Source organism: Malurus melanocephalus, unplaced genomic scaffold (genome assembly GCF_030028575.1).
Source record: "Malurus melanocephalus ecotype Western Australia unplaced genomic scaffold, MMel_1.1 scaffold_498, whole genome shotgun sequence".
NCBI classification, from domain to species: domain Eukaryota; kingdom Metazoa; phylum Chordata; class Aves; order Passeriformes; family Maluridae; genus Malurus; species Malurus melanocephalus.
Window position 1 is genome coordinate 335445 of NW_026623730.1, and position 24671 is coordinate 360115.

Below are 24671 nucleotides of genomic sequence, written 5' to 3' on the forward strand. Positions count from 1 at the left end.
ACCAACAGCCAGATGAGAAGAGAGGATTAAAGAGGATGAACTCATCCCACTGACGATAGGAGAGGAAAGCAAAGCACCCTGGAGGCTGGGCTGCCCTGCATGGACGGGGCTCTCTGCAGACACACCTTCAACAGGAAAACCATGGCAGGACARCCCCGCTGCTGCTGCAGTGGAAAAAAGTCATCAGCCTCTCCCCAGWGCCTGTTTTTGTCGTTGGCTGCTACAAACAGAGCCCAGACCGTGCTGGAGAAGCGTCACTGCCAAGTTTCACACGATTGTATCTAAGCCATGCGATGTTTTGGGGGGCTTTTTGGGTATTTCCACTCGGGGAACTGGAGGATGAACTGAAAGCCGTGCCCAGCCCGCAGCTGCAGGTACCAGCCTGGCGGGGAAGATTTAACAGTGCAGAACGCTTCTGACTAAGGTTTCAAGCCAGCAGGTCAGATTTGGGGCCTTTTTCACCACTCTTGGCCCATTTTCCCGTTTCTCCCTGCCTCCAGCTGCTGCCATAACAGCCCCAGCCACAAACAGCCTGGCCCTGCCCGCAATAACCGCACGGCCTTTCAACTGTGGCTGCTGCCCTCATTTTAATAAACACAATGAAAAGTGAGAAATCTGCGCTAGACAATTCCATCTATGTTTAGATCTTTATTATTTTTCCTCTGTGCTATGCTGCCAGCAGAGAGATTTCTTGGGTCAGGTCAGCAGACAAAAGAAACAGAAATAGAAGGCGATTTTTCATGGCAAGCTGCCACSAGCCTCTGGCCAGAGACTGCACAAAAGGCCTTGGTGAGGAGGATACGGGACACCTTCCTCTTTCMCCCCTGCTTCAGCACAAACAGCTATAAATCTTCCAAACCTGGCAAAGAAAACGGTAAAAGCACCACTATCCCCAGCCCCAGCTTGGGGTTATTTAATTTTTCCCCTGTACCACAAGAACTGGCACAACCTGGCCCCTTTGAGCCCCAGCTATCACTGACCGGTCCCAAAATACCAGATAGCCCAGAAAATGGGTTTTCAGTGCAAACAGAAGGCAGGCTGCCCTGAAAAAAACCTGAAAATGGAGTAGTCTAAGGGCTAAGAATGTAATGAAACAACTCTGGAAAACCTTATTGAAGAAAAGCAGCTGATTTTCTGCTCAGTTTTTTAAGACTAATATTCCCATCCGGCACACATTGATAACAATAATTGCACTGGAGCCATTAATTCTGCTGCAGCTAAACATGTATTAATTTGTTTAATTACAAACCTCAGCCTGGTTTACCCTGAGGCAGAAATTTGTTCCAGGATAAAACCTACCACAAGAACCCCTTGGTTTGCAAGTGAGCTGTCTGGCTGGAAAACTCTCCTTTGCCTATTGGAAAATGAAGGGACAACCAGAGCATGGTGTAAGGGTAGCACAGGGGGCTCCTGGCTTGGCTGCTAGTGTCCCTAGATGAAATAGCATCTTATTTCTGGATTTTGACTTAAAACTGCAAAAATAAACATTGACACCGGAACAAAATCCAGCTGTTCTTTCACAAAACCCTCCCCGCATCAAACGAGCCCAGTGGTCCAGGGTGAGAAATGCTCATGGGCTGGAGTCACACCCCAAAATTGGGAATGTGGGTGTTGTCCTCCAGCCCTGAGAGCTCTGCACAGCCCCACAGGGAGCAGGATCCATCCCCAGAGCATCACAGCCAGGTTTTCCAGCACTGAGCTCCAGGTTTTGTGGGAACAGGACACTCTGCAGCTCTGAGACAGCCCCGGGCTTTTCAAACGACTGCTGAGCTCCTCTGGTGACACAGAGTAAATTTTAATGACCACTCATAACCACAGAGAAGGGTGTAAAACCGAAACGCTGACACAACTTTCACTGCAGCGACACAAATGTGCTGCTATAATATTTTTACAGCTCCTTTTTATACATAATGCATGATCCTTCTGCTCAAGTTCCCTCCACGYTCTTTTCCCATGAAATAATTTACATTAATACATAATTTATTATGGCAACTTGTAAAGCAATTAAGGGTTTCAATCAATTTTTCTTATCCCTTTTGGCAGATAAATTCTGTTTGGAACCTAACCCAAACATTTGTCTGTGCACAGGTGCGCATCCAATTCTTTTTTTTTTTTCCATGTTGTTCAAGTTGAATTTTGGTCTCACAATCCCTGTGCACAGGGGAAAAAGCAGCCTGTATTTTTCACTGCCTCCTATTTGTGTTCAGGAGATAATTTCTAAGTGTGGGACATTTTTTTGTGTTCAGGAGATAATTTCTAAGTGTGGGACACAATTAATGGTTGTAATTAGCTGATGGCAGTGCCAGGGAGCCTTCCTAGGGCAGAAATAAGTTGAAAATACAATGGGCAGAGCTGTGCTTCAATGGGAAATGGAAACAACAGCCCCAAAATCTGCTGTGGAGATTAAACACACCTGTGGGCTCCTCGTGGGGAAATCTCCCACCCTGACAGTGAAATGTGCCCAGGTCTTCAAGGGGATCCTGTGGAGAGGTGTCCCCACTCCAGCTACACCTCACCAGAATTCCCTGCAMAGCTTTATCCCTTTGCACAGTGACTGTGCTTGAATCAGCACCAAGATGCTCTACACTGATGGACTTTCCAAAAAAAMCCCAAAATCCCATAAAATCCTGGTTCAGAAAGAGGAGGCAGGCAAGCTTGGCAGGTTTTTTTGGATCCTTTTTCAGGATGCAGTCAAGGCCCATCACCCCTTTGAAGGGGYTCAAGGTTGGACTCSATGATYTTGGAGAYCTTTTCCAACTTTAATGATTCCATGAGCTGGCCTTTTTCTTGGTTCCTTGGCTTTCCTCTGTCACCCACTCAGGTTGCAAAGCCACTTCCAAGAAAGCTGTGCCACAGTGAGCCCAAGGCTGCAGCCCTGCCCCGGCACGCTCGGAATGAAGGTGTTGGCAATGCCATGGGCAGGGATGTGGCAGTGCCAAAGGACAGCCTGACCCCTGTGCTCCATCCCTCACCCTGTTCTCTGCAGGAGAACAAACCCTCAGAGAGCCCTCCAAGGGGAAAAGGAAAGGATGGCTGCCTTGGGAAGAGCCCTTTCCAGAGGATGAGTGCAGGACCATGGGCTCAAAGCCATCCTCCTCCTCCTCATTTTACAATCAGGGCCGGGTCTGGGATCCTGCCTGCGCAAGCACCTTGTCACAGCCTCAATAAAGYCCTGCCTGCAGCTTCCCTCAGAGATAATTTCTTGCTTACACAGAAAACAGGAGGTCACAGCTCTCAGCACACGCCCACAGAGCTTCTCTTACCAGGTCAGGTTGGATGGGGCTTGGAGCACCCTGGGATARTGAAAGGTGTCCCTGCCATGGCACTGGATGGGATTTAATGTCCCTTCCAGCCCAAACCATTCTGGCATTCTATTACTTTTGACTCCCTATATTTTTGAAATTTTTCCATCTTTGGGTGGACAGCAAAAGACCCAGGCAGGGACAGCTTYCACTAATCCAGGGTGCTCCACATGATCTTGAACATTTCCAGGRATGGRGCACCCACAGCTGCTCTGGGCAGCCCGTGCCAGGCCCTCACCACCCTAATGCCCCAACTTTCTAATGCCACCTTCTTCTAGCACAGACACTGATATTTTCATTAGGTTCCTGCCATGGAGACTGCTGAGGAAGGAAAAGGGRAAAAAAAAAGAGAAGMAAAACCCCAAGTATCCATCAACAGGACAATTCTTACACTCCTGGGTGTTTCAAGGACCCATCAAGGAGAAGAGAAAACAGAAGTTGTTGAATTTATAGTTTTAGGCATTTCACCTTTAATCTTCCTCCWGGCAAAGGGCTATATAAAGATAAAACCCAATCTTTTTAGTAATRTTATCATCTCACTGGCAGGAATATTTCTTACAAATGTAAAACCCAAAAGATTACTTAGGTCACCTTGAGAATTGGACCCAACTGTGCATCATCCAATACACTGAGTCTTTAATAATGTTTACTCAATATACTGATTTTGGATACAATCTGTAATACATTTTCAGWTTCTTGCAGTGTTTAGGGGAAAGCTCCAGGGTTTGGATGATGCTGTTACCAACAGAGGCTGGGCTTCCCTCTCCCCTGCTGCATCCAGAAACAAGCTGCCTTCCTGCCCAAAGCTGCCCTTGCCCCAAAGGCACCAGGATGACCCTTTTCTAAGATTCTCTTTTGTTTAAAACCCCAGAAAAAAATCAGCCAATTTTGCTCCAAAACTCCAGCATACTGTGGATCTTTGCCTCACGCTGACTGTGCTATCAACCCAACCTTCACTGCTTTTATTTATCTCAGTGCTTTCCACTGACTTGGCCCTTTGACCTAAAATGTTCTCCCAGTTTTGCATTTCAATAATAACTTATTTAAAAAGATTTAAAGCAAGTTTTGGTACTGGATAAGCCTGTGATCATGGCCCACACTTGGGGAAGATGCCTAAAATGGAAGCCAAGCCAAGTGATGTCCTCACASGAGTGAGGGATGGGCTCCTCTGCACTGGGTGGACAGAGACCACCACAGGGCAAGCTGAGGTCAAGGAGGTGACACTCAATTTCCTCAGAAGGAGGATAACTTGGCAGCCATGAGAAGCAGCACAGCAGCACTGGAAAGGCAGGAGGCTTTGTAGAAGCTCTCAAAGCAAAGATGCTTCTCAACGAGGCAGAGACTGCGGATCTGCTGAGAGCCCGCCAGTGCCACGGTGTGAGACAAAACCATCTGATCTGAGCTCTTTGTTCCCTGCTCCTGTTTGAAAGGAGAAAGGGAACGGGCTTTATCCATTCTTGACTTGGAAGCTTGTGGTTTTCATCTGAAAGAACCCACAAATGCTCTCCATCTCCCYGCACTCGCCATGACTGGAGCTATCAGAGCTTGGGGGGACATCTCCTGCCAGTGCATGTGCCCAGCYCTCATTAACGCTAATGAGAGCTGTGTTCATGAGGAAAGGGGCAGCCTCTTTGTCTGCAGAGGATTGGCTTTCACAGCAAGGAGCTTGGCTCAAGCCTGACCTACAATTTTAATTGGGTTTGGGGGCCTCGCCCAGCGAGCATCTCCCCACTGTGTGTGCCAAAGAGAGCAGCACAAGAGCTCATCCCCTGGCACTATCACTCCATCAGGATCATCCAGGCACCAATCCTCCATCATTTCTATGACTGCTCTGACATAAAAACTGATGGCAAGCTCTGACATAAAAGGTATCAAGCATCTTGTATCATGGTTACTGTCAACGGCAAAAATTAGACATTTTCTTAGTTGTTTGAGGTCTGCCCAACCACTCTGTGCCAGTGGTGGAACATCTTGGTGGTAATACTGTTATTTATTGCTTGTATCATGCAAACAGTTGAGAGCCACCAGTCAGACAGCCTCAGACCCCAAAGATTTATAATCTCAGCTGTAACTCTAAAAATAAGCAGATGCATCAAAAGGGAGGGGAAAAGATAAAAAATTCACTCAGCAATGGCAACAGGGCACAGCAATCACCTCTGGGGAGGAGAGTGGAACTGGTGTGGTGTGGTGGTGTCCCTCCATCCCTGCTATGGGGGAACCCACCCCAAAATCTGCAGGGCAGTGGCTTTGGAGACATCCAAGAGCCAGGACAGCTCCCCACCCATGGCCACGAGGGAGCAGAGGGAACACGGAGAATTTCTGTTACTTACCCATCACGCCACAAGAGAAGAGGGTAGGTCCTTGACTCATCTTTGGAGTGTGCTGCAAACAACCAGAAAAACTATTCACTTCTGGCAGATTCGCCCTGGGCACCAGCCACCACCCTGCCTCCAGCCTGGGTGAAGCCACACGGCCCCGAGGAGGAGATCAGGGACCGGGGGACAGACCCAGTCACATTTCCTCAGTGAAATCAACTTTAATTACACTTGGTGCAGAGTCCTTGTCAAGGCCTGAGCTTGCAAATCAAAGGCTGCTGCAGCCAGTCCTCACCCAGAGCTGCAGCCAGGTCTCCATCCCTGGGACCCAAAACTGTGGAGAACTTAAGCTGGAAGCTGCAATTCAGAGTTAATCCTGGATCRGGCAAGAAAGCAGCAGAAGTGGTGTCTTGAACCCCATCCAAGCCCATTAAGGCCTCCCCTGTCTAGGTACAAAGCAGCTATTTAGSTTTTTTAAGGATATAATGTGTTTTGAAGGCAAGGCGTCCTCACCTCAGCACTTCTGGGGAGTCTGCACTTGGATTGTGCTGATTTGCACTAAAAATAGGGGRAAAGGCCACTGTGTGGGTATGGAATAATCCTGCTTGCCTTTTACACTCTTTTTCTCCCAAGAATTTTCCTCTTGACAGCATAAGAGACACCATCACCCTTCTAAAAATGAGCATGGATGGGCTCACATATAATAAATCAATATGTTACCCACAGCTGCATGCCATTTCAGCTATGCCTGCAAAAACACACTTTCGTACTAATTGTTCCTTTATTACCCCTAAAAATATCCACATTCTGGCTTCTGAAGTGTCTATCCTGGCAAAGCCATCCCATCTGACTGAGGCTTTCCATCATCTGAGGGAAGCACCAGCACGGCCCCCACGTTCATCTGCMCTGCCATAATTGTGTTTTATCTGGCCCTGGGCCCCTGCATTCACACGTTCCCTCCTGATCCCTGTTTTACATGTTCCCTGCTCACACAGCTATGGAATCCCAGAATGGTTTGGGTTGGAAAGGACCTTAAAGCCTGGGCAGGGACACCTTCCACTGTCCCAGGGTGCTCCAAGCCCTGTCCAGCCTGGCCTTGGACATTTCCAGGGATCCAGGGGCAGCCACAGCTTCTCCAGTGAATAATGAGAACAACAATAATAATAATAATAATAAAGGATCCCACTTCATATTTAGAAAGCTGGAAATATTGAATATGGAAGCATAGGGAAGCAACCCTGGGGTGTAGATGTGGAGAAGGTAAAGAAGGGTCAGCCACCATTGGAGCCTGTGCCAGTTTTCCAGGTGAAGAAAGGATATCTCTACCCCTGTGAAGCCCCACCTTGTGATGCATCAGTAGAATTAATCAGAAGGCAGAGAGGATGGGCTGCTGTCTCTGAGGAACAGCCAAAGTGGAGGAAAGATGGAAGAGGGACCAGAGAATGCAGGGGTGTGCCAGTGCACATCTGAATGCCAGCCCCACAGAGCAAACACTGTGAATGCAGGAGGGAGAGGAGCCTGAATATGTCCCATATTGAATATAATCAACATTTTCTAGGAATTTTGTCTTTATACCAAGCTGAGAAGTGAACCAAATGAGCCCATTGGCTGTTGGCAGGTGACCCTGCCCCATTGCTCAGACATTCATTTCCTTTAGGTTTCRCTTTCTGGCCTTCCCCGTGAAGACAACAGAAAGGCTCTTGCTTTCTTTTCTGGATCAGCCTTGTTGTGATTGTCTGCCCTGGTTTGGCAGCTTGGGCAACCCAGCAACTCCCCCTGAGTACACAGAGCTGTCTCTACACTCCTGTCCCAGCCCAAAGCTGTCCCTGCCCTCCTGTCCCACCCAGAGCTGTCCCTGCACTCCTGTCCCAGCCCAGAGCTGTCCCTGCACTCCTGTCCCTACATTCCTGTCCCTACACTCCTGACCCAGCCCAGAGCTGCAGGAAGCACTCAGCAAACACCAAGGGCAGTTTTGTATCACAGCTCTGCATCCCTGGCACTGCCATCACCCATCCCCAGCACCCAGCCCTTCTCTTAGGGGCAGGACAAACTGCTCTCCTCTGCCCCTCTGCAGCCACTGTCCCTTCCCCTGCCCCACACAGCTCCCAGGGAACTGCTGGCACAGATGTCCAGGTCCCCTCTCTGACTTCCCAGCAGGAGCTATAGCAAGGATATCCTTTAAATGTATCGATATCCTTCCCAAATTTCACCCTTTCAAGGCAGATTTTAGCACTGCTCACCTTCTCYTGTGCCGTTCACAGCCTGCCTTCCCCCCAGCACTCTGTGCTCACTGTTGGAGAGCCCAGCAGGCAGTTTCCCCAGCAAACTCAGGCATTTCTATTTCTTTTATGTTCAGAATGCCCATTTATGGTGAATCCTGCCAGCTGCTTCCTGCCGTGCTCCTGACACCCTTATCTGAGACTCTCAGWGTGCCCTGCCCTTCGGTGGAGCTTCTTCTCAGACCGTGACCATCACTCCAGGGGGACAGAGGGACAAATGTCCCCAACCAGAATTGCTCTGGCCTTTCACAGACAGCTCCTCATCACCTTGCAGCTCTTCCTCATTTGCTCTGACCACACCTCCACACAATGCTGCCCCTTATTTGCCCCTACCACAGTTACACTCACCCCTCACACCATCCTTTATTCTGCTTGCTGCCTCTCTTTCTTTTTTATTCTTTTTGTTGTTCCCTGCTCATTCAGTGTGGTTGGATTTGCACCTCTCTGTGCTCCCAGGGAAATTAAATCCCACAGCCCTGCCCTTCACCATCTCCCACTTAATCCTGCTTCCCTCTTGCTCATCCTCCTGTTAATGATGAGCATCTGTTCGCTGTTGGTGAAGCAACTTCTYACCTGTGTTTTTCACAGCACTGATTTGGTTTTTTTTGTACAATTTATCCCACTGGACGCTGACTGAAATCCACACACACAAAAGCCACAGCACTCAAATCCTTTACTAACCACCTGCTCCTTGGATATTAATGCAGCTGGGTAGAAAGCAACGCTACAAACCATCTAAAGATCCATCCCTGCAGGACAGAAAACCCYTTTAATAAATCTGCAGCAAAGTTCTTGGCAGTGAAACAGTTTGGAACAGAGATTTCACAAAGCTTACCAGCTCAGTCCTGCGTGTTACGGAGTCAGCACCTTTGTTTTCCCGAGTTTTGGTTAAGATCATCACCATGGTAATGCAGTCCTGCCTCCGAGTCCATCAGGGTCCAGGCAAAGGGTGCTGGCAGCTGGGGGCTGGCAAAGCTCCTTTTTTCAGTCCATGTTCCCCCAGGAAAGGCTGGGCCCCGCCAGCTCCTCGGGGGATGTGCAGGGGCAGCCTCAGAGTGTGGAAACTGCACAGAGAAACAGAGRAACAGCTTTAGGGGACTTGCCTGGAGGGTGGATGCCCTGGGCAAGGGGCAAACACTGCTCAAAAAAACCCAAAAACCACCCTGATGGTGGCTGCTCGAGAGGAGAGTTTATTTCAGGATCTCAAGCACTGTTGGTGTCCCTCTGCTCCCCATCAGCACAGAGGTGTTTCACATCACAGAGCACTCACAGGAGCTGTGCAAGCACACAAAGCACTCAAGGTGATCTGGAGGGACACAAGTATTCCAGTCAAATGAACAAAATTCCCTCTGAATTCTCCATTTGGAAAGGGGACTCCCATCCCCTGTACTGAAGGTACCAAGACATTGGAAGAAGAGCTAATTTAAAGCTCCAGGGTCGATCTCACAGAAGCCCTTGCCACCAGAGCAGCTGGGAGCAGATGTCCAGCAGAAAAAGCCTCTCCAGCATCATTAAGGCTGTGAAATCCCCTGGATGCCCCCATCCCACCCTAGTTACTCCATGATTCCCAATCTATGAAGAGCCCTTTAAGGAAAAAAAAAAAAAAAAAAAAAAAAAAAAAAAAAAAAAACCCAAGGCAAAGAGCTGCCTGCAAGGAAGGAGAGACAGCTCCTTGCCCTGAAATCCCAAAGGCCACACCATGCCTCCTGATCCTTGCCTAATTTTAGGCAGTTTAAGGTAGGAAAAGCTGAAAGATGGACAATAAGGAGGCTCTTAAAGCACAAACTTTAAGCCAGGATCATACACACTGCCCAGCCCTGACCATGAGCCCTGCCTCAGCTCCTGGCATCCTCCCCAGCAGACTTATTTCCTTGTAAAGCAGACAGATTGCAAATCAAATCTGATTACCAAAATCAGCGTTTTCCCCAAATCACTCCCCTAATCCTGTTTCGCCATTTTGCTGCTTTGCAGTTAATGCAAACAACCAAACCCAGCATTCACACAGCCCARAGAGAATAAAACACTGATCTTGTGCCATCCAGCCAAAGCCAATTGTGATTTTTAAGGACCACAGATGAGAATATTCCACTGAGTATTAACCCTTATTCTGATCTGATAGGGCTGCTCTTCCCAGCTCCTAAACCATCCTGTGTTTACTGGGATTAGAGCTTGCTGTGGTGTTCAGAGTAGCTCATTTAAAGGCCAGCTGGCTGGTAAAGAAAAATCACCTTCTATTATTTTATGAGGACAAAGTTCATCCAGAGTGCAAAGCCAAGATTGGGAATCAATACATTTTCCAAAGATTTACTGTTCTCAAGGGTGCCTGGTACAGTCTCCAGCTTTCTGTGAGATATTGGTGGGTTTATAATTTATATTTACTGGTAACTCCATCATAAACCTCTGGGCAGCCCAGGGACCAAATGAAAATTGTCAAATRGAAAAGTACACATTTCAGGCTGTCAGAATGACACATAGTTTGTGAGCAGGGATGGATGGGATTTTGRGMAGGAATTGTTCCCTGTAGGGTGGGCAGCCCTGGCACAGGGTGCCCRGAGAAGCTGTGGCTGCCCCTGGATCCCTGGCTGGACATTGGGGCTGGGAGCAGCCTGRGATGGTGAAAGGTGTCCATGGCAGGGGGTGGAATGAGATGGGCTTTAAGGTGCATCCCAAAGCACAGCATTCTGTCATTCTGTCCTTCCTGACTGTCACAATCTGAGCTGTCCCCAACACAGGGACAGCAGTGCCACACTCCCTGTGCTGGGAGGACACCACAACCACCATCGGCACAARCATCAAAAAAATCTTCAGAGCAGCCTGAAAGCAGCTAAACACATCTCCTCCTTTGCCAGGTGAGATCTCCTCAGCCATATTTACCCTTCCCTGAGGTGATGGTGAATGCTGCAGCAGCAGCAGTCTCGGCTGCACAGCCAGGCAGGAGCAGGGATGCAGCTCACACCATCACACCATCACACCTCCCTCTCCCTGCTCCTGCATCCCCTGCAATTAACACAGCCCTAATAACAGGAACACAGCAAACTGCTGCCAAACTGGCAGCCACCACCCCCCAACATCAGGGCCGAGGTGCCTTTGCAGGTATCAGCTAATTTTGGCTGGGTTTTGGAACCATCCCCAAGGAGAAACTGCAATAAAAAGGGAAACTTTGCAGTGAAACGTGATCTGTGGCTCCCCATCCTGCCTCACAGCACTCCTGACGCACGGTGCTGCCCTGCCACATCCTCTCCATGCAAACAAGTGCCATGGGACACAACCTGCAGGGCCAGGATGGCCCTGCTGATGCTGAGGAGGAAACCACGGTGTATTTATAGACTGGACGCTTCCACACACACACACATGATAACAAAAAGGTACTCTTCAGGGACCATTAATTACTCTAAGAAATGTATTTCCTCCAATCAGATAAAGGAACTACCTCCATCATGATGTCAAGGTTAAGTTTAGACTCAAGCTGTGGCCACTGGGACTGACACAATCTCCTGAGCTGTGTGAAGAGCCCACCACAAGTTCTAGAGCACAGAAACCCCCAAATTTTAGCAAATCCTGCTTTTTCCATGGTTCAAACCACAGACCAAGCAGAAGCCTCGAGTGATCTTTGCAGTGGAAGAGATGGGAAGAGGTTCCCCTAGAGTTGCTTTCCTCACAGTATCACAGCCATGGAGTGCTGGGCTTGGGAAAAAAAAATAATCCAAATGATCCAACTCCCATCCACGGGCTTGAAAGGTAAACTCTGGGGAATTTTGTAAGGCACAAAGTAAGGAGCACAAAAGAATTTTAATGTGCTCCAAGTCCCAAATAAAGAAGCCATGACCGACCAGGGACCTCACTCTCCACCCCAACCCAGCTCCATCCCCTGTGCTGTGCTTGAGGAAAACAGCTGAGCAAGGACTCACTTCTGGAGTGATTTCTGGAGTTTATTCAAAGCAGTTTAGATGTCTGAAGAACCAAAATTAATCCCTCCAGGCCAAACTCTGAGCACGATTCTAGGGCTTCACCTCCCTCTCACTCTCATCAGTGAAACAGAAACTTGTTTCATGAGGCGCAAGAAATCTTGATTTCTCCATGCAGACTACKGTTGGGACCAGGCACACCACARCTGRTCATCCCCTSCCAAACCCTACAGGGAAGCACAAARAATTTGGGGAAATAACCAAAACTGGTGGCTGTAATTGGAAATTTTGGGGTTTAAGGCTTTCTGCGAGCATAACATAGCAATATTCACACAAACTAAAAACTTCCTCTCTCTCCCCATCCTTCCACTTCTTAGAATTGATTTGGGACTACACCGAATCTCCTCATGGCACAGCCTGTCTCACCCTCAGGGCTTTGGACCATGCCAGGGAGTACATCTTCAATTTGTTGATTTATTGTGTAACGAATTTGGAAAAAATCCATGAAGCCTATCATTTGCATGTAGCTGAGTCTGGGTTTATTTCCTCACTCAAGCAATAATTTGCCTTCTGCATCAGGGCTGATTGGGCTCAGCTCTGGGCACCTTGTTCCCCTTGCTTGAGMACTATTCTGTGTCATTAGAGAACAYTKAATTTATTTARGGGGYRAAAACCTCCAAAAAATGTRRAAGAAGCCATTCAGRGCCAGAGGAGRGGCTYTTACACTCTGAAAATGCCYGGTGGGCTAGTCCTGAGCMAAGRGGATCAYGAGTCAGGGCACATGACTTTCCAAGGACTGAATTTCCACGGAGGCAGGCGTGTCAGGATCATCCCTGGGACTCCCTTGAGGGGAAAGAGCCCTGGGAGGAGAAATCCTGCAGSCCTGTCACCTCACCCTGAGCCTGCAGTCAGCTCCTSCAGCTCCACAGGATCCTCCYGAGCTGCTGGAAGGGCAAACACCATCCAGGAGAGACCACAGCTCCCACATGGGCTCCACTCCTGCCTGGAAAATCCTCGTGCTGTCCCACACTCCAGGTGCTCAGCCAAAGGACAGGAATGAGGAAAAGTCTTCCTCTGGCTCCTGTTTGCACCCAGACAAGGCTTTCCCAGGGCTRACAAGACAAGGACATGCTTTCAGCACTAATTAATGAAAGCAGTGTCTGAGCATGGTTCTGTGGGTCTGCACAGCTTCAGGAACCACATCAGCTCAGTGTTACAGCCAACAGCGTCACAGAGGCTCTCACCAACACAGCCCAGAATTGTGCCAGTGCAGGACAGCCTGGATGGAGCTGCCATCTGCAGCCACACCAATAAATCCCCAGCCAGCAGGAGCTGCAGGTGTCCCGTGCCAGCAGCCATCCCGTGAGGAACCACAAATGCCATGTGCATCCTGAGAGGAGCCCTGGCTCCCAGGAACAGCCAACATTCCAGAGTCCTGCCCACAGCCATAAACAATCACTGAGCAAATAAAACTCTGTTATTCCAACCCTATCCATTGCTCCACGTGCCTGGGTACTGCCCCAGCCTGACAGCAAAGCCACACAAAGGCAGTGTGACCCCAGCACTGCAACCCCAAACCRCACATCCAAACACCCCCAAACTCCAAGGAGAGCCTCAAATCCAAGCTCATACCCAGATCTCTGCTTGGGTTGAACTTCAGCTACAAGCAAGCTCTCACAAAGAAAAGAATAAAGAGGAATCAAGGAGAATGACACAGCATCTACTTGAGTAAAAGGTTTATTGCCCCCGTGCTCTTAGGGAGTAGGAGTGGCAGGGGAATGAGTCCCAAACACAGCAGCAGCGGAAGGACTGAAAGGACAGGGCAGGGGCAGAGGTGCTTTGTCTCAACATCTTTAGCTCGAAGGAAATGGTGCTGGGCAGTGACTTTGCCTTTTCCTCCCTGGCAACTGAAAAGGAAAAGAAGAAAGCAAAATTAGTCATTGCAAAACAGCGACCAGAGAGAGAGAGAGAGGTGCAAGCGAGGAGCCGTGGGAAGTGACAGGACAAGGGGGGATGGCTTCAYTCTGAAAGAGAGTAGGCTTGGATTAGATATTAGGAAAAAAATGTTCCCTGTGAGGGTGGTAAGCCCAGAGAAGCTGTGGCTCCCCCATCCCTGGAAGTGTTGGCCCTGCAGACAGAGCCTACAGGAAGATCCCAACCCCAATGACCACAGAAATGACACATTTTCTTTGAGCAAACCTGTAATCGTTGCCTATTCCACTCATCAGGGGACTGCTTCCATCTTTGAGTGGCATTTCCATGGAAGAATGGCAGCTCCAGGGTTGTCTCTGGAGAAGAAGAGCAGCTGAAGCAGCAGCAGCAGCCCAGCCAGCCGTTCCAACAAACCATCTCACCTTTCTGCGGGTTTCCCCCGCCGCCCCGCTCRGGAGATTTATTACAAGAATTTGCAGTGGTCTGTGAGACACTGTGAGTGTTGGCCACGCTCCCAAAAGCTGAGGAATTGCTGAATTGAGAATTGCCTTGGCTGCTTCATCTCGACAACTGGGGATGCTGAACAAGGCAGCAGGGCCCGGGTTTACTTTTAATTACCRCTCAGAGCATGCTCTAGTAAACAGACACAAAAACACAATTCTTGTTTCTTCCTTTTTTTCTTTCCCCACATACAGCCTGGGATGTCTGATCTGGAGAAGGTAAATGGCCCCACCACACCGCTTTTACTGACTCAYTTCTCCAGCACAAACAACTTCAAACAGCACATGCAGCCCTGGGAACACCTGCCCCTGTGAAATAACCTCCATCTGCTCACAGACAAAACAGCTCTCAGGGCTGGAATCACTGAATGGTTTGGGGACTGTAAAGATCATCTCATTCCAACCCCCTGCCATGGCAGCGACAGCTTCCATGTGTCCAGGGTGCTCCAAGTCCTGGTCTTGGGCACTGCCAGGGATCCAGGGGCAGCCACAGCTTCTCTGGGCATCCTGTGCCAGAGCTGCCCACCCTCAGTCAGGGGGAATTTTCAGCCAGCCCAGGCTTCAGAGCTCTCAAAGTTCCTGTGAGAAGCAAATCCTGGAGTTGCAAAGCAAACTCAGCRCTGCAGCACCGACTGCAACTCTGCTGCTCATCAGTGACCCCAAAAATGCAGCGGGGTGAAGCAGGAGCAAGATCTGGGACATCTCACTGCGTAATTGGGGAACACCTGCCAAGAGCCACAGCACCATCATCGCTGTCAGAGCCAATTTGGAAGCTGTTTGCAAGTCAGATTTCTCCTTTCTGCAGGGCTGAGCTGGAGAACAGGCAGAGGCTGACAGCCCTCATGGACAGACCTGGATTTAAAGCAGGAAAAATAYTGGATGTAGGGACCGATTGCCAGACTCCACATTATCTTCCACYGCCTCCCCTTTGTGGATAAACACTTTGAGACTGCAGAACCCTCATGTGAAGCCCAGTAAATGATCCCTTAGAACCTTCCAAAAGTTGAAGTTGTCTCCCTGAACTCAGCAGGCAGTGTTAAAAGAATTTCAGATGCTTTCAGTGGATGGTCACCGATCCCACACAGGGTGACACACGTGCCTGCTGTCACCTGCACACCCTACACTGTTTGCATTAGACCAAAGCCCTTTGGCTCTGGGGTTCATTCCTCAGCTGAGAAATGGCTTTCAAAGAGCTCCTGGGCTGCTGAAAGATGAACCTGGAGCCTTTATTAATCCTCCTAGCGACCAAAAGGCACTTTTCCCTGCTGTTTGTCCCTCTGTTGCCATCAACAGTGTCCAGGGGACAGCAGAGGGAGGGAGGGAAGGAACCCTCCAGGGCCAGGAGACCTTTGCCATGCTGCCACCTCCATCCCCCCACGAATTTCCGAGCCCTGCATCTCCCACAAATCTCTTTAAGGAACGAGCAGCCAAACATCTGTGAGTTGTCTGAAGGAGCGTGGATCTGGCAGACTGCACAGCAAACTCGCATCGCCCCGCAGCCTCCACATTTCTTGTTTTTCCTCGGGTTCATTAAATACACAACAATCTGTTACCACAAGACGGCTCCTACGTGCAGGGGATGCCAAGGAGCCGGGTTTGGTAGYTCTGGTGGAGATGGGGGAATGTGTGATGAGCAGAAGGGGGCTTTTCCTGGGGCTGCACCCACCCTGCATCCCCCAGTGACCACCCACCACAGCAAAGGGTGTCAGGTCCCAGAGACATCCTGGTGCAGCCAAAGCTGGAGGTGATTTTGGGAAGTTTCAAAGGGAGCAGAGTGTGGGACAAGCAGAGGGAGATGCCTACAAAAGGATATCCTTCCTGCAGCATCATCCCAGCTGTGTCACTGTGCCACATCCACAGAAATCAGGCTCTGCCAGGGCCGTTCCCAGCCCTGGGCACAGGGTACCCCTGATCCTGATCCTGGGGAAAATGGGGGGTTCCCGGTGCTGCTGCTATGGGGAACAGCCCTGCTCCCCTCAAAGGAAGTTTTTGGCTGKGAGGGAAAGTCAAAGCAAACACCCACTCACCGTGTTTACCCGTCTAAATCAAAGGCAGAGCAGCACTGAAACGTGCCCGGCAGCGTTTCCACAGAGCCATTCATGCAGAGCCTGGACCTGGCTTTTAGCTGCTGGTTTTAATATCACAGGGAGACGCTGGCAGGGCTGGAATAATACAGAATCTGTGGCTGTAACACCCTCTCTGCTCCTGAGAGGTGTCAGCAGCACGTAGAGCCCAAAGCTTCCCCAGGTTTGGCTCCATCAGGGATCCCTGAAGGTCAGCAGGGAGATGCTGCCTCCTGTGACTCTGCAAACTTTGGGAAACCCAAGGCACCACAGCCCCAAAGAGAGGTACCCCACCAGGGCATTGCCCAGACAGAGAGGTAATGCCCAGAGAGGACAATTCTCCCAGAATTGGGATGCTTCACCCCTGGAAATATCCCTGATTTCCATGAAGTAAGGCAAGATGAGCTCCTTGTAGCTTAACACCCATAAAAGCCCAGATTTTGCAGCCCAGCTTGTAGGCAAGGAAAATTTTTTTAAAAGTTAAGTGGAAATGCAAACAGCCCCTGGTTTTATTTACGCTGGCAGGAACACAGACCTGCCCAGGCTTCCTCGAGCTCATTTATGACAGTGTGAACATGGAGCAGTAAAGGGGGAAAAAAAATTAAAAAYRTGCATTTTCCACCCCATAGGACTCCATCTCTGGATAGTCTCCATAAATCCCTTTCTCTCATCCACAGGTGAAAATCAGGAGAGAAACAAGGGAAGGGGAAGCCCAGGGGACAGAGGTGTGAAGCACAGAGCCCACTCCCAAAACAGCATCCTGAGGAGAACTGACCCAAATGCTGCATCCCATCCCTGCTCCACGGCTGCCAGCAAGGGAACCACGCCAGGTAYTCTGTCAGTGCACAAACACGAATGATTGCCCAGGACAAATAGGGCAGCAAAAATGCCCACCTTCATCACATGGAAAAAACATGTAGYGACTCGCATCCCTAATGAGAGGAGGAATTAATGAATCCTGAATCTGTAAACCGTGATGAAGTTCCTAAAATAATGCCAACACCTTCAATGAATGAGGCTGCATGTTCAGGTTCTGTTAGAAAACAAGATAAAGGGTTTTTTTTGTAGATATTGAGGACAAGAAGTCCCACTGACAACAGAAAGAATGATGGGAACATTAGCCAGGATGAAGAAAAGGAAGAGACAGACAGCATAAACATTACTGTCCYAAGGAGAAAGGAAAACCACACAGTCACATTTGTCAGGAGCAGCCTGGAATGATATTAAACAGCAGACACTAAATATAGACCTTTCTTAAACAACAGCTCCAAATAAATTCACACCTTTGATTTTATAAGATCGTGGCAGAAAGGCTTGTGAGCCTTCACCACTGATGGTCCCTGGGGACAGACACCTCGAGCCCAGCACGGCTCTGGTTTCAGGGCAAGGTCAGTGAGTCAGGAATCACAATTACAACAGCAAAGAAAGAGCTCCCACCTCACCTGGAGCCTTTGTGCAGGTGAAAGGCAGCGCTGGTACAACAGAAACTCATTAAAGGGCACAGAAATGGGTGACAGTGGCTGATCACACTTCCACTGGCACATCTCAGACCTGCAGTGATGCTGCCACTGTCACCCCATGCCGTGCAATGTTCTGGCAGTAATTGGGAAGGAAACGGGAAAACCAGTGCTGTGTGAGTGGAGAGCAGCAAAGTGCAAAACACAGAGAACAAGCTGGTAACACAGAACAGAGAGAAACAAAACAAGCTGGTAACACAGAACAGAGAGAAACAACCAGCACAGCTGCTTACAGACCTTCAGATGCACCTTAAAAAACTGAATTGCCTAAAAGCCACTCACCTCAAAGGTAGGGTCACCTCCCCAAGCTCCTGCACGGTGCAGGACATTGCCCAGGCATGCAGGGATGTGTCCACAGGCTGGATAAATTTGGGGTCTCCAGGAGGAGAAGGGATGGTACAGCCTCTGTGCTCTGTGCTCCACAACATCTGTGGGTACCTGGAGCCCCGTCTCACCACTGAGTAAGGTCTGGAGGAGACTCCAGGAGCAACTGAGGGGATTGAARACCCAGGGGAATGTGGAGTGGTGACTGCTGGGGATGACCTGGCTGCCTCAGGGAGGGCAGGGGAWGCCGAGCAGGTCCCTGGGAGGGAGCAGAAGGGCACTGGGACACTCCCCAGCCCAGCGGGAAACTCGAGCTRCACAGACCCACACAAGGGCAAAGGGCAATTTTTTTCCTGAATGACAGAAATGATAATCATTGCAATAAACTACAGCACCACAAATGACTGTGGGGGGCTCTCAGCCAGTGCTATAGGTTTGTCTCTGCACTAGGGCCTTTCTAAAAGACACTGAATTGTAGAATTGTTGGGTTGGAAAGACCTTTAACATCACTGCTCTGGCAAGAATTAATTCAGAAAATGACTAAAAATAGTGACACACAGAGCACTCCCAGGAGCAGGGCTGTCCTGGCTCGCTGCCCTACACCCCGAGGGAGCTGTGGCCCAGCAGCTCCCATGTCCCAGGGTGGGATGTGCAGGGAGCAGCAGGGTGGGCTGGCAGAGCAGCTTCCCACAGGCTGGCCTGGCTCTGGTCCAGCTCCTTCTGAATCTGCCACCTTTGTGTGTGTCATGGGGTTCACAGGACAGGCACAGGGAGGGCACTGACAGCACAATCCATCACACTGCAGAGCTGGAACTTTTTCTTTAAATCAAGTTTCAAATACGCACATCTGAAACCTCCACGGGAAAAGTAATTTCTACCGACAACACAAACCATGCGCAACGAAAAACGTGGGTGAGAGTTTCCAAATGAAACATTTACATTTTGGCAATGCAGATCTTCACTAACCACGATGCTTTCACTCTGAGGAATACCATCCATTGCACTGCATCTCATTTATAATACAGCTGATAGTCCARTGATCACAGAATGGCCTGGATTRGAWGGGACCTTAAAGAGCTTCTCRTTCCACCCCTGCCATGGCMKGGACACCTTCCACTATCYCAGRGTGCTCCAAGCCCTGTCCAGGAACACTTCCAAGGATGGGGCAGCCMCAGCTTCTCTGGGCAACCTGAATTAACAGACATGCTACAAAACCAAAAGTGGATATTTTATATTGCTTTCTGCATCTTCCTGTCTTTATAATAATGATGGCTCTTGAACTTTGGCACCCAATTGTAGATTTTGGCATCTAGTTTATACTACTAAAACTTCCCCTTTCAAAAATACTCATTTGTACAATATTCATTTGTAACAGCTAGGACAAAAAAAAACAACCCAAAGCACATGGATAACAGGGATAATAATATATGTACTTGAAGTAATCTCATAACATTGACCACTGTTGCCCAGCACGTCAGAGGGCTGTTCTCAGTAAGGTTAAGGCAAGCACAGAAACAAAAATCCCAGTTATTGTGACTTTCCCACACCACTTGAAACAGGAAATGGCCAGCTCCACCTGGCCTAACTATGCTGCCAGGCTGTCCTAACCAGAGAAGACCAGTTGCCTGCATTAATTACTTTTCCTTACAATTAATATTTCCCAGTGGTGCAGTATAGCGATGACAGCACTTGTGCAGGTGGGGCAGAGGAGCATGAAGGCTTGTCTGGGGTTGCTGCAAGAGTCATCATGGGGTAAAGGACAAAAAAGAAATGCCTTAAATGCAAATAAAACACACTYTAACTCATCCCCTTGGATTTAGGAGGAGGATAAGGGTGAGTTCTTGACCCCCTGGTCCAGACCAGTCTGGAGACCAAAGCTGATGCACCRTGGCAGCCACATCCTTCTGCACCACCACCTCCCCAGCCCTGCTTCTCCTCAGCCATCCAAAGGACTCCTGGTCCTTCCTTTCAGGGCTGGTTTTGAGCAGAGAGAGGGAGAGCAGAGCAGGTTTTCCAGCTGCTGGATCAAAGCTTGCCAGATCCCATTTTTTACAAACCCTAGGAGACRCGAGGATCTGTAAGCACGAGACGGTGGTGAAGTCAAACTCCTCCCTCAGCTACATTTAATCCTCGAAATTGGGGCTACAGCCCCACACCTACCGCACAGCCAGCCCTGAGCCTGGCTGCTGAAAGCAAAACCTATGGCCAGGAGCCACAAATACAGGGAATGATGGAGCCCAAGGGTTGCTTCAAATGGACTACAGAGGAGTGACACCAATGATGCTGCTACATTTAATCCTCGAAAAGCAAAAACCATGACYGAGTCTCCCTTGGGTACACTTTTAGGGGGGAGGTATAGAAACTCAATGCACCAGAACAGATWTTTTGCACTCACTCAACCAGTTCTTAAGATATTACTCAAATGAAGTGATTATGGAGCCAAACTGGCCTGGTACTTCCCACCCATCCATGCAGGGACCCACAGCCTGCAGTTTTACACAGGGTTTGGTGCTGCTCCTCCAGGTCAGTCTAATGCACTTTACTCCTCCATGCATTTCAAAGAAACTTCTAAGAAATCAAACCTTATTTATTTCAGATAGCATATGTCAGGTGCATCAGATGCAATATGGAACACAACCAACACCACAGGCTACAAAACTCATGGATAACACACCTGAAGCCAGGAGAAATTCTGGCTSTAAATTAACTGCACCACCACTTCTTAATTCTTAATCCCCACCTCACCCATTGATGACTRAACACTCACACATCCACAGCCTGTACTGGGACACAACACCCCACAGAGGTTTCAGAAATGCAATTTTTGTCTCTCCAGAGGCAGCCRGCTCAGAAAAGTTTGGAAAAACAAAGCAGCCAGTGGAACTGCTCTCTCCAGTTCCCTGTGGCAGTGCCACGTTCTGCATTGYTGCTCTACAGAAATACAGAAATAGCTGGGTCGCGGGCAGCCARGCTGCAACTGCGGGCAACGAGGGTGACCTTGGAGAAGCCCTTTTTCACAATTCCAGCACAGCCAATGCTCCTAGGGAGATTTGTGGGCAGAAGCAGAGCTCCAGGGCTCAGGTCTGCCAGCGCCCTGACAGCTTTCAAGGAATTTACAGAAGGTCTCATCCCTAAAGAAAGTGGTGGCACTCATCCCGTGCCGTGCTGGGGATCAGGGAYAGGGGATCCCAGGGGGAACAGCCCGGCAGGCTGGCAGGCACAGAGGAGCAGCATGGTGGAAAATTCCCTCCTAATAGTTTATATTTAGCTCTCTGARGAGCAGACATGCTGGAGGAGCTGTTGTTTTGGTGATATTTTTGCCCAGCCCTGCAGGAACCCTGCAATGGGAGCTGTGGCTCTCACCACACCGGGCATGTGGGACCCACAGCAGTCACGGCCCTCTGCTGCTCGGGACCTGCTTTTATTTTTTTTTGGTTCTGTTTCCCCGAGTCAGCAGGCTCGCTTCCTCTTCCTCCTCCTCCCCGTTTTGGGAGAGAAAGCAGCAGAAAACGTCAGCCAAGAAAAGAGCTAACTTGAGGAGCTCCAGAGGAGCAACCTCATAGCTCCTCTGCTACCCTGGTCCCCCATGGCCATGGGAGTAAAACTCGTTTTTCTGAAGGTATTTTCACTCCAGGAGAAAGTTTTGGTGAGGRCAGATCTGATAGAAAGGCTCTGCTTGGCCTCTCCTTCCCCTGGGACGTGGGCAGGAGGCTCGACCCCAGCAGGCTGAGCTCTCCAAAAAGCTACGAGCATCTCTGGCACCTTGCCCCGTCCCAGCCCGCTGTCCAAAGTCTGCCCCACCACAGATTAATGTTCATTAGGGCTATTTCTCAGCAACATCATTGGACAAACCATGTGACAAGGGAGGGGGAAGGGAATAAAACCCAAATCACCCTTTCAGCTTGGGGTGTTCCCTTTTCCATCTGAGACCTTACARGGCAAGTGCAAACCACCTCCATCTCGACAAAGAGAAGGAAAACTCTATGCAACGTTGTAAAAGAGAAAGAAAAAGAGGAAGAAGAGTCTCAAACCACGCAGCTGCCATTTGAGGAATCAGAAATCAACCAGMAATAATAAAATAGACAAATGGGATAAAGCTCATTCCGCTCCCCACCCCATCAGGACACAGCCCATGGTGTCAGTGTGTTAAAATGTCCGTGGTGTCAAAATACACGTGTTTTGGCAAAAAGTTGTATTTCTTGTTCTGCCTATACTTCTGCTSAAAGTGAAGCCAGCCTGTGATACTACAAAAAAAAATAAAATATTGCATATAATTAACCAAAGCAGATTTGGGGATTTATATTGGTATATATTTGCCTATTTGCATGTGTGCATATTTATAATATGTATTTATTTATGCAGGTATCCATAGCTGAAAATTAACCTACATTGGTGCCAGCTCTGTCCCACAGTCTGCTTGATCTCCATACACRAAAACCTGGATCTCACTCACACAAATCAATTATCCACTGAACTGATTTGCACAGATTTTCTATGCAAAGTTTAGCATTTACAGCAAAAGACCATCTGCTTTCTATAACCAGTGTGGTTCCTGGACATCTCGGCTCTGTGCAGAGCTGGAAGTCACAAAAATTCCCCTCCCTCCTCTGGGTTTAAGCTGCAAGTGAGAGAGTCCGGAGCCGGGGATTCAGCTGCAAAACCTCCAGCACCCGTGGCCGCGCTCCACGTGGCCGTGCCTGGCAGCTCCTTCCCTGCTCAGAAGCGGAGGGAAGGAAGCGATCCCACGGCAGGTTGTTTTAGCTGCGTTTTCCCCCAGTTTTGGAGGCGAGGAGACAGAATGCTCCTCCCGGTGAAGTGCCTCCAGCCCTTACTGCCTCCCCGAGCCCGGCCGTGCCAGAGCTGGGTGTGACACACCCACCGCCACAAGCATCCTCGGGCGCCGGAGGACTTTCAAAAATGAAGAAATAAATCAGAAGCTCGCTTCAAACCCGCACCGAGACGCGACAGGTAAGGACAGAGCAAACCGCTCGGAAATTCAGGTTTTTTACTATCACTCTAATCAGTTTCACGACCCACMCCAAATATTTTCTCTAGAAACATTATCTACACCGTTCTGGGGCTTCTTTATTTCTTTTTCCAGCCCACAGCCAAGCCCTGGTGAATATTTCTGCCTGTGACAGAGGCAGGCCAAGGGAATCTGGGCTTTGTCATGGCAGCAGCATTTTCTGTKCTCGGAGATACCCGACGCTGGGCAGAGATGCTCACAGCCCCCCGTGTTTTTACTGGATTATCTCAGGACACTGCTACCTCTGCAATTTGCAAGTAGTTTCTAATCTGTCAAAACAGACTTTTACCATTGCTTGAGGATTCAAAAGGAAAATATGCACATCTGGTTTCAATCGCCAACTGAAGTTTCGTCTATCAGCCTATTTCATAACAAATTACGCTTACTTTTCACTCCAGAGGATTTCCTAAGGAGGGGATGAGCTGCCAAGGTACACCAGCGTCTGTGGAGACCGCACGGCACCGAGAGGCAGCGGCACAACTCAGAGACAGGCACCGTGCTCTTGCAAACACKCTCGGTGTCAAGAAAATTTAAATTATAGAGGAAAAGCCCCTTACTCGTGAAATCTCTGCGTACAGCTGTACGTGAAACCTTCACGTACCTTAGAACCTGAACAACCTGACGTCACTGAACGGAGAAACAAGACTTACAGGCTTTCTAGGACAGCAGCGCTGSCAGGGCTSTTAGCACGGAACGGAGCTGCSGTGTCCCGTGGCAGCAGCGCTGGGKGCTGCAGACCCYCACCCCAGGGACCGGCCTGGCCCCCTCCTGCCCTGTCCTGAGCGATCTCACACGTGCAAAGGGTGAAATCCGAGGCACGGCACCGTGGGAAGTGTGCGGCGGCCCGGGGTGAGCYGGAGAGCATCTCTCCATCCGCGGGGATGCTCAACCGCGGCTCCCCTGGGCTGCAGCCCCGTGAGACCCCGAACCCGGCGAGTTCTGCACCGAGCCCGACGGCATCCGAGTTTCAGCCCCTTTGAGCAGCACTCTCGGCCCGGAGAAAGGAAAGCACGTGTTGATCCTTTCGCAGGAAATAATTCCAGTGGCAAAGGCAGAGGAACCCGAGCGGGTGAGGACCGCTCGCTGTCCGCTCGCCAAACTCCGGAGAGCCGCCCATCCCCGCACGTCGGGCACAGCATCCCGCAGCCCCCGCCGCTCCGGACACACATCCCACCGCTCCACGCACCCTCCGGCCGCCCAGGAGGCTCCTCCGCGGTGCCCCCCGCTCACCCCGGGGCGGGGTGAGACCCGACGGCACAAAGGCGGACATCCCCAGCCCGCTCCGCGGGGATGCAGCGGCGGCGGGGGGTACCACCCTCGGTCCCCATCCCCTCCGTGCCGCCCCGTCCCCGGGCAGGGCGCACCGCCGCCCTTTGTCCGCTCCCCCCCGGCACCCCCCGGGGCGGCACGGCCCCGCTGCGCTCCATCGCTTACCGAGCGCTTCCCGCGGTGGCGGCGGCGCGGCCCGGCCGGGCCGGCTGTGGGCGCCGCTCCGACCGCGCTCCGCT

General features: G+C 50.0%; 1 protein-coding gene across 1 annotated transcript in view; it reads right to left on the reverse strand.

Annotated features, from left to right (window-relative positions):
- The window catches only part of FAM53B (family with sequence similarity 53 member B), a 43349-nt gene extending 18684 nt beyond the window's left edge, over window positions 1-24665 (reverse strand). Inside the window, exons 1-3 of the mRNA XM_057381203.1 lie at window positions 24598-24665; window positions 8732-8960; window positions 5633-5684 (exon numbers count right to left, since the gene is read on the reverse strand). Coding sequence (XP_057237186.1) covers window positions 5633-5684; window positions 8732-8800 — 121 coding nt within the window. The 5' untranslated portion in view covers window positions 8801-8960; window positions 24598-24665. The remainder of the gene's footprint in view (window positions 1-5632; window positions 5685-8731; window positions 8961-24597) is intronic.
- Between the last annotated feature and the right edge of the window lie 6 nt (window positions 24666-24671).